The 10500-nt window shown below is 41.8% G+C and overlaps 1 protein-coding gene across 1 annotated transcript in view; it reads left to right on the plus strand.

Annotated features, from left to right (window-relative positions):
• Positions 1-10500, plus strand: part of SLC2A12 (solute carrier family 2 (facilitated glucose transporter), member 12) — a 46826-nt gene that overhangs the window by 15852 nt on the left and 20474 nt on the right. The window contains 1 exon segment of the mRNA XM_006776213.2: positions 2292-3632. Within this exon segment, the coding sequence (XP_006776276.1) occupies positions 2292-3632 (1341 nt within the window).

The following is a 10500-nucleotide window of genomic DNA, read 5'->3' on the forward strand; positions in this document are numbered from 1 at the left end:
GGGTGAGTTGATTAAATGTCTGACCAAATATAGCAGGCTACTTTTTAAGCTGATAATTTTATATGGCCTCAGAATGATGTTGTAAATATCCAAATGGCCGTTGGCAGAAAAAAGGTTCCCAACCCCAAATCTAAATATTCAATTCTTTTTCATTTATTTTTTGGAATCTCCCACTTTTTCATGTCCCACCAGGGTCCTGAAGCTGTAAAGTACCTTGGATATGTGTGGGGGGAAGAGATTTAGAATACCTTTATTTGAACAGCTTCTTTCACTAGAGCTAAGCAGTATTTTTAACCACACTCTCTGCCCCTGTTTCATCAGGTTTAAATAGCTTTAGCTCAGCCTGTGATCATTGTGTCCAAGCACATGTTTCTACTTCTTTTACACGCATTTTATTTCTGCTTCTTCTCCATCTCCTTTACTGCTACCTCCTCTTCTAAATGTTGGTGCACGTAGGCCCAAGTTCTACTCCTACTTCTCCTTTTTCTCTCTTCTGTCTCCCTAAGTGATCTCATTCATTCCCATTGCTTTAAATACCAAATACATGCCCCTGAATCCCAGATACACTCCATCCTTGATCCACCCTTTTAAGCTGCAAATCTCTATACTTAGTCTCCTACTTGGGTAAAACAAGCAAGACATTTTCATAAGTCTAAAATGGAACTTCTGACTTCCACTGCTCCTTCTCAATCTCTACGCAACCAACTACTCAAACCATTGAGCCATCTTGGGTTCTGATCCACTTCCTTACCCTCTAGTTCCAGTTCATGAGCATGTGTAGTCATTCTTATAACCTCCAAATTAACTCTTGAATGTACTTGCCTTCAGTTTCACTCCTCACACCCAAGTTGAAGCTAGCATCATCTCTTGTCAGGACTAAGGTAACGCATTGCTCCCTGCTACCCACCCTTGCCCTGGAAGTACTCGTCTGCACACTGCAGCAAGAAACTCAGTGACAGTGCCCTCTTAGTAGTCAGTAGGCATTGACTCCATATAATTGGGATACAATAAAAAGTTGTTACTGTGACCGGCCAGGCCTACATGAAGTGTCCCCCTCTGTACTTATGCACGTCACAGATGCCCTCTCCACCTACTCCTTCAAGCTTATGCTGTGCCCCACATATGATGTGCTGGCTGTTTGACAAGTTTGAAACATGATCTCAGGCCTTAGAAACTGCTGTTTCCTGTGCCTGCAATGTTTTTTCCTCAACAACTTTTTGTTTGTTTTGTTTCTGTTTTGACAAGTTACAGACATCTGTGTACCTACCACCAAAATTCATATTAACATTTTGCCATTTTCCTCAGATTTTTAAAAAAGATATATTTTTACATATTTTTTTATTTATTTAAGAGAGGAAGGGAAAGGGAGAGAGAGATAGAAACATCAATGAGCAGAGAGAATTGTTGATCAGCTGCCTCCTGCATGCCCCACACTGGGGATCGAGCCCACAACCCGGGCATGTGCCCTGTCTGGGAATTGAACTGTTCATAGGTCAACACTCAGCCACTGAGCCACGCTGGCCAGACTTCCTCAGATTTTAACATTATAATAATAGAAAAATGGAAGTAACGATTGAGCTTTCTTCCTTACGTCCCATCCTTTCCTCCTTACTCAGAGCCAGTAATGGATATGGTTGGTTTCCTGCCCTGCATCCATGTCTCCCTCCCTTCTTTCTGACACAGCCTTGACTTCTTTAAGGCACTCACACCTCCTCCAATCCCTCCCCACACCTTCATGTGCTTCAGCAAAAGCCAATGGTGGCCCAACTGTGGCCAAGAGATAGCAGAATGGTTTCCTGGGAGCTGTGCTCATTCTCCCCAGGGTACACAGTGGGAAGCTGGTAGCACTTCTTGAGGCTCCTACTGTTTTTATCCTGCCCTCAAGCATTTGCCTTTAGAGAGCCAGGGTGGAACCAGAGGAGCCAGGCTATATAAATTTCTGATCCAACACCAAGGCAAGAGCTAAATGTACTCTTGTTTGTTCAGTCTTAATCATGTCATCTGCTTGTCTTGATAACTGTTGGCTCAAAACTTAGAGCAACATAAACATCACAAATAGAAGGAACTGACTTCCTAAATGTCTCCACCCTCCTCCCAAACAGAAAGAGGATTCTTTCTCTTATAGCTAACCATTTTTTTGGTTAGCATATTATCTTACTATATTCTACTTATGTGTGTGTTTGTACTCGGTGCTAATGAAAAACTTACACAAGGTTAAGTCCCCATTCAGACATAACGTGTTTAAAATGACAATCAGAACTGACCTCTCTGTTTCTCCTCTCTGCTTGCAGGGTGCGGCATGTTTACTCTCCTGTCATCGGTCACGGCAGCTGTCAGTGGCCTCCTGGTGGGTTATGAACTTGGGATCATCTCCGGGGCTCTTCTTCAGCTAAGAACCTTATTAGTCCTGACCTGCCAGGAGCAGGAAATGGTTGTGAGCTCCCTCCTCATCGGGGCCTTACTCACCTCTCTCACGGGAGGGGTCCTCATTGACAGGTATGGAAGAAGGGCTGCCATCATCTTGTCGTCCTGCCTGCTTGGACTTGGAAGCCTAGTCTTGATACTCAGTTTATCTTACACGGTTCTTATAGTGGGACGCATCGCTATAGGGGTGTCCATTGCACTCTCTTCAATTGCCACTTGTGTTTACATCGCCGAGATTGCCCCACAGCACAGACGGGGGCTTCTGGTGTCACTGAATGAGCTGATGATTGTCATTGGCATTCTTTTGGCCTACATTTCAAATTATGCATTTGCCAATGTTTCCCATGGCTGGAAGTACATGTTCGGCCTTGTTATTCCCTTGGGAGTTTTGCAAGCGATTGGAATGTATTTTCTTCCTCCAAGTCCCCGGTTTCTGGTGATGAAAGGACAGGAGGAAGCTGCTGGCAAGGTTCTTCAAAGGTTGAGAACCCTCTCAGATACAATGGAGGAACTCACTCTGATAAAATCTTCCCTGAAAGATGAATATCAGTATAGTTTTTGGGATCTGTTTCGTTCAAAGGACAACATGAGGACCAGAATAATGATAGGCCTAACACTGGTATTTTTTGTACAAATTACTGGCCAACCAAACATATTATTCTATGCATCAACTGTTTTGAAATCTGTTGGCTTCCAAAGCAATGAGGCAGCTAGCCTAGCCTCCACGGGCGTTGGGGTTGTCAAGGTCATCAGCACCATCCCAGCCACGCTTCTTGTAGACCATGTCGGGGCCAAAACCTTCCTCTGTGTTGGCTCTTCCGTGATGGCAGCCTCCTTGGTGACCATGGGCATTGTGAATCTCAACATCCACATGAACTTCACCCATATCTGCAGAAGCCATAGTCTTATCAACCAGTCCTTGGATGAGTTGGTGTTTTATGGATCAAGAAACTTGTCAGCCAGCAATGAAACTCTTAGAGAGCCCTTTAAGGGGATCACCCCCCACAGCAGAAGCTCATTAATGCCCAGGAGAAATGATGTGGATAAGAGAGGGGAGATGACCTCAGCATCCTTACTAAATGCTGGACTGAGCCAAACTGAGTACCAGATAGTCACAGACCCTGCGGAAGTCCGACCATTTTTGAAATGGCTATCCCTGGCCAGCTTACTTGTTTATGTTGCTGCTTTTTCAATTGGTCTAGGACCAAGTAAGTATTTCATTTTTTATTCCTCCTCCTTACCCTTTATAAAGGCTAGTGAATTGCTTTTGACCAATGAGAGCATCCCACTGCTGTAGTATCCCATGCACAGGCCTACTAGAAGCAGGAAATGGATAATATCGGAAGAAAGTATGCCTGGCTTATACCTGCTTAGTGAAATGTGCAGGGCCAGTATCCACCCAAAGAGAAGTTTGCAATTATATGTCCCACAAGCATACTTTAACATCGATTGATTGGAGGTGAACCAGACTTTGAAAGATATTTATTGTCCAAGAGAATATATTGTTTTATGAAAGCAAAGTTTACTGAGATAACATTTGTTTAAATATCATTCCTGAGTTTTTCCATAGGTGAGAGGGGGAAAGTATCAAGGTTTTCTTAAAGACACTGTAGTGGGTGCATTCCAGTAATAATGAAGAAGGGGATTATGAGATGGGAAAAAGAATGCATTATTTCTTTAAGCTATTTTATCCCTAGAATAACCTCCCAGGGTACTTTACCCTCCCCTTTGAAACAGAGAATGGGAGTCAAGTTACTCTTATTAAACAGAATACAAACAATTTACAGGGAGATAGCTGCAGGATGTTTTATTTTTGTAGCCAGTCTACTCCAATGACAAAGTTTAAACCCTTCTCTGGAGCAAAGCCTCTCGGGTTTGCTAGAATAGGCTGTTTGTTGAAGTTCCCTAGTCTTTAACTTCAGCTTGAAAGTCTAAACCTCTCTGTAGAGAAGTTGGAAAAGGTCTTTTGTACATCTCCCTAGAAAATAAAGTGCTTCCTCTATCATCCTCAACTCCTGCTCCTCTCCTCTCTCTCTCTCTCTCTCTCTCTCGGCCTCAACATTCATGCTGTAAAGCCAGACAAGTGCTCCTATTAAACAGGACTCACAGCTATGGAATGCCCAAAGTGGCAAGGATCCCAAAGAGATCTCTCTCTTCTATCCTCATCCTCCCACACACACACACACACACACACACAGTTGATATTAAAACCTTGGTTAATAAGGATCAAGGTCCAAACAAACTTGCTCAAATAAATAGAGGAGAGTACAGTGCCCAATCTAGTCAATGACCAAATGCTCTTGGATTTTGCCTCATAGATGGCTCCAGTGTTTATCTTTTCCTTCCCATTTCTGCTACCATTGCCTACCCATATGGTTCTTAGGTTGCTAGGAGACTGTAGGTCTCTCCTGTTCCGGGCCTTTCTCATGCCCATTCACCCTCTATTCCAGTATTCCTTAAATACCATTTTCCTCATGTCCCCAATGTTCACACACCCTCCATGGTGTCCTACTTTCTACCACATCAGAGAAATCAAATGCTTTACAAGATAAAAGATTAGAAATTATCTATTCCAGCATTTTTCTTTTATTGAAAAGAAACAAGAAACACAGGGGATTTGAGATGACACAGATTTGGAAATAAAACCCCAGGCTTTGGAAGCCTAATTCCATGCTTTGCGTACCACTATATCACCATTCTTTGAGGGAAGAATTGCATGACTTTCAAGACCTTCCACAATCTCACCCAACTATATCAGGCTGTTTACACAACTCCTTGGGGTACCATTTATAATGTGGTTTATGGAGTTATGCTCAAGGGCCACCATTCATACAGGAGTACGTACTAGTATAGACTCCACATGGACAGAAAAGTGAACAGTGTCCCTGGCATTGTGCAATGGGGCAATACCTTATCACTCTGGGCTTCTTTATTTCCCACTGCTTTACACTTCCTCGACCCTACCCAAAGCTCAATGAAATTCTTCCTACCTTTAAAGCTCAATGAAATTCTTCTCTCCTCTAGGAATTTACTTCTTTCTTAGAGGTCTTTATGTGTATGAACTACTAGTTATTTCTAGTGTAGAATAGGTCAGTTCTGGGCTATAAGAAGCCTGAATTTAAATCAGAAAACTTTATTCTAATCCCAGGCCTTCAACCTACTGGCTGTGTGATTTTTAAGTCAACTATCTTCATGAAGCTGTTTTTAATCTATGAATTGGGTATAATAATATCTGTTTTATGTCACAGAGTCAACATCAGGTGAGCAAATGTATGTGTGGTTTGGATGCTACAGGGTATGATATAAATGGAAGTTTATACACATAGTGTAATATAACATAGTCCTTACTGATACAGTTATTGCTCCTATATGTTTTGGTTTATTAGCTAGAATATGGCTACTAGATTATCAGCTCTTTGAGGAAAGAAATGACATTTTATATTTTTTTCTTCTCTCCCTTTAAGTGAGTGTAGCATAAATCTGTTTGAAAGCCATGCACGAACACATTTGTTTCTAAGGGGGCGGGGAGGACTTTAAAAATAAGATGCAGATATAGGAAAAATCTCAAAGTGTGCTTCTTTACATATGTTAAGTGATCTATGGGCAAACTAAGTAGCACATAAGTTCGAAATGCTAGGCGGCCAAAGAAACTCCTGTTTCTGCCAAACATCATCACGAGTTCTTTTGCAAAATAATTCGTCACATGGGCATGTGATGAAAATCTCTTCCTGTGTTTGCTCATAAGAAAAGATGCAGGGGAGTTAGTAGTGCTTGGAAACAAGTAGTGGGAGGCATTTAGGGCTTTTCTTTGTTAAGTCATAGTTATTGGGACTTTCAGGCACAGAGGACCTAAAATTAGTCCCAGTTTTGTTTTTGTTGTTTGCTTGTTTGTTTTGACACCTCTGCTTTTTGCTACTACCTGGAGAAGTGAGTCCCTTTGAAAATTTCTTAGACCCCCCAGCAACACTAGTGAGGTAGAGAATCTCAGAGTTGAAGGGGGTTTGGGAATGGGAAAGGGAAATAGCTTGGTTTCTCCAGCTTGTAATTGTAATGCCGAGGACTGAGCTAGGGAAGCATGCAGCCTGCGACAGCATTCCCATCAGCCGCTTGCTCTAAGTAGAACAAGCAGCTATTTCCCATCTGTGGTTTGGGGCTATTGCTTCTCCTTGAGCTTTTAGAAGGGATTTGAGTAATTTTCCTTTCTTTTTTTTCCCTTGCTAAGGATCAGTCATTTTTGTCCATATTCATGTTGTAGTTTATTTTTCTTTTCTGAAGAAAGCATACCACAGGAATTCCAATTCCATCACCAAAATTGTATTCTAGAGCATTGGTATAAGCTGCAAACCCAGTGGGAGGTTTAAGAAGGTTTTTATTAGGAGCAAGATTTTCATACTAGATCTTGAATGCTTTCTAAAGCTTATTAACCTAATGTGATTATTCTCAGATATTTCATTTAGAGAGTTCGTTGCTTGTAATAAAGCAAATCCTTTCTGTAAATAGAGGCATAAAAGAAAATGCACATGTTGTTCTAAAGTAAAATCAAAAGCAAGATTATACCATTTTCATTAAACCTTAAATATGGGTTGGCTTAAAAAAGCATTCCTTAATTGCATTAAATCATGCCATAATTTCTTCTGCCAAAGGAGTGTTTCTATTTTTTTTAGGATTGCGTGTATGTTCTATGTCATTCCACTCCCTGGTCCTCTAACTGTAAAATAACAGGTTTCTCTAGAATCTGGAATTCAGGAGGGGAAATGAATTTGATACCAAGCAATCTTATGTATTATATTTTAATGCATTTAAAATATTATTCTAAAAAGGAATTCATGGCCCAAAGAGTTTAAGAACCTCAGCCCTGCATTTCTTTACAACTAATACTAAAATCCTTCCATCAAATAAAATCAGAATATATACTCCATTGCTTTTATTGGAGACTATTATTAAACATTTTGTTTCCCATAACTGATCTTTCACTTCAAAATATGTTCAAAATCTTACCCTTACTCTCCACAGTGTTTCTGGAGTGATCCTGATCATTGTTTTAGCTTCTTTTAATAACAGTATTTTTCTGGGTAGAATGGACGAGTCCTGACATTGTGAGGACTTAGAGCCACATGCTTTATAAGTAAAGCAGAGTTGAGCCCAAACACAAAGCATAAAGTTATTATCTCATGAGTTCATTTGAGGTGATACTTGTGTAGAAACCCAGCCTTCTTAAAATAGCAAATGTAACTCAGAAAAATGTGTGTGGCTGTTCTGTTCACAGTGATTACCAGGGCTTTTCTAAATCCACAGATTCCTATGTCTGTACAATTAATTAACCTCCTCTTCCATCTCGTGATTATATATATTTTCATTATGACCAAATGAAAGGAATCTGTCCAAGGTCACATATTAAGTTTGGTATGCGACTGTGACTGCCATCCTTTTACTATCTTTGTATTCATACTGAACACTGACAGGTGATCCCCAATCATCTGCCCCCATCTCTTCTGTCAAATAAGCAGGAGTTCAGGCAAGAAAGCACCTTGGAGTGACCCACAAAGGAAGAGAGAGGGAAAGCCTGGGGGTTCACTGATTCACTCACTCATCCAGCACATGTGTATTGCTCACCCAGATTCAGAGCTGGCTGAGTGAAAAACACACCCTGCCCTCATGGAACGAGTGTGGGGACAGGCAATGAGCAAGAAAATGAAGAGAGGTACTATCCCAGGTCAGGAAGAGAGAGGTTAACATTCAGGTGGAGGACGAGTGATACAAAATGAGGAAGGATAAATGAAAGAGCATTCGTGGAGGAGGGTTATTTCCGATGGGATGGGCAGAAGGGGCCTTTCTGTGATGGTGACATTTGGCCCACAGCTCACATGAAGAAGGCAGTGTGAAACTCTGGGAGAAGGGAGTTTCAACAGGGAGAATGGCCTTGAGAGGGACATGAGCTGAAGGTTTAGGAACAGGAAGAAAGCCTCCCAAGGCTGTATAACGTGGTGTTTGAATTGGGACGAGGCTTTGGCATCATTTTGTGTCCGTCCCACAAGGTAGGACTTTGGACAAGTCAATTCATCTCTGCAGGCATCAGTTTCCCTACCTAGAAAATGGGGCAATATTGTCTATCTCACAGTGTAATTGTGAGGTTGAATGGAACAATCTGCATGTGGTTTAGTGTCTGGTCTGCAGCAGAGACTAAGTACATTTAGTTCCTAGTGCTGTTATGTATCTGGCTGTGGTCAAACTGAGATGAGTAGCTCTGATATTGCCAGCACTGACCTCAGCAGGCATTTTGCTCAAGTCATGTCAGAACACAGGTAGTGCTCCATACCTTATGCTGAATTGTGATGCCATGGTCCTCCTGACCTCCCTTCTATAAACCATTTTAGTCGGGTCAAGAAAAAAAAATACATTGGTGGCTTGAAATATGGTTCAATTCTGGATGACCTACAGTCAAGAGAGCTTCCTAGAAAAACAGACAGGCGGTACAGAAAATCCCTAGGCTTGGTGAATGGTGATCAATATGATTGATGTAGGCTGAGAAACACCCAAACACCTACTCGTATAAGTTGGTGCAACTAATGTAGACTCTATGTCTTATGTGCACAAAAACTGTCTTGCTCACTGTTTTTTCCTTGGGCCTGACTCACAATAGGGACTCCATAAATATTTGTTAGATGAGTCAAAAACATCTCAAAGAGAGAGAGAGAGAGAGAGAGAGAGAGGAAGAGAGAGAGAGAGAGATGTTTCTGGACCTCTCTCAGCTTGTGATTAAAGGGAAGCTCTCTCCCTCTAGTCTGGGGTTGATACATCCTGATCTCCTCTGGCATGAATCTGAGTCAATATCTAGGGAATAAGAGATAAACGTGGCTTGTGTGGAACTCTCTGGACATTTGATCAAAAATTATATCTGAGTAAAGCTACTCAATTGAGAATTCAGGGTCATCTCCAATTCAATTGATGACTAAAGAAAATTGATGTTTTAAATGTACTAAAATTAAGGCATTTAAAATTTTTATGATGTTAAGATGTAATATTCATCCCCAAATAGCTATTGTTTTCCCCAAATATGAGACCCAGCCCTTCCCCTGGAAAAAGAAATAAAGATTGTGATTTGCCATATCATGGGGTGGTTATTCCTATCTTGGTTTAATAGTTGAATGTTTTAAAACCTGTCTTTTTACCAAAAATAATTTAAGGTAATTCTTTCATGGTTTTCTGAAGAGAAATATGTGAAAATCTGAATCTGGAATTTGGGGGTTGTTTTTGCTCACTTAATTAGTATTAGAGCTCTTAGGAATATTTCAATGGATTATTTCAGGCTTAAGAATCACATTAAATCCCTCAGATATGAATGGGCAGTCCAAAGTTAATAATAGCAATAAAAGATCTTTGTAGAAAAATTATACCATAGCCACAAGTAATCAAACTCTCAAGAACTGCAAACTGGATGGTGTGAAAGACCACTTGCAAACTATCAAGTTGGCCTGTCACAGTTTATAGATGTTGGCAAAAGAATGCATGGTCAGAGGCAAAGAACCATTTATTACTGCTAGCAATAGCAATAGCCAGAATGTCAGCAGCTGCACCAGTTCCTCAAGCCCCATGAAGAGGGACAGAGGACACTACACACTTGATGGGTTATTGTAAAGGAGAGGAACCCCAAGCTTAGGGAACCCAAATCCTATATAATAAAAGGCTAATATGCAAATCGACCAAACAGGGGAACAACTGGTCGCTATGATGTGCACTAACCACCAGGAGGCAGACACTCAATGCAGGAGCTGCCCCCTGGTGGTCAGTGCGCTCCCACAGGCTCATGGCTGGTGAATGCAGCGCTGGTGGCGGGAGCCTCTCCTGCCTCCGTGGCAGTGCTAAGGATGTCCAACTGCCAGCGTAGGCCCAAGCCCTCAGTTGGACATCCCCTGAGGGCTCCCAGACTGCGATAGGGCTCAGGCTGGGCTGAGGGACTCGCTCCTGAGTGCACAAATTTCATGCACAGGGAGGGTAAGGTCCCTGGGCCAGGCCAGCAATCAGGGCCGCTCAGGGCCTTCCTTCCTCAGCTGCCAGCTGCTGGCCAGGGCTTTTCTT

Source organism: Myotis davidii, unplaced genomic scaffold, assembly GCF_000327345.1.
Source record: "Myotis davidii unplaced genomic scaffold, ASM32734v1 scaffold266, whole genome shotgun sequence".
NCBI lineage: Eukaryota > Metazoa > Chordata > Mammalia > Chiroptera > Vespertilionidae > Myotis > Myotis davidii.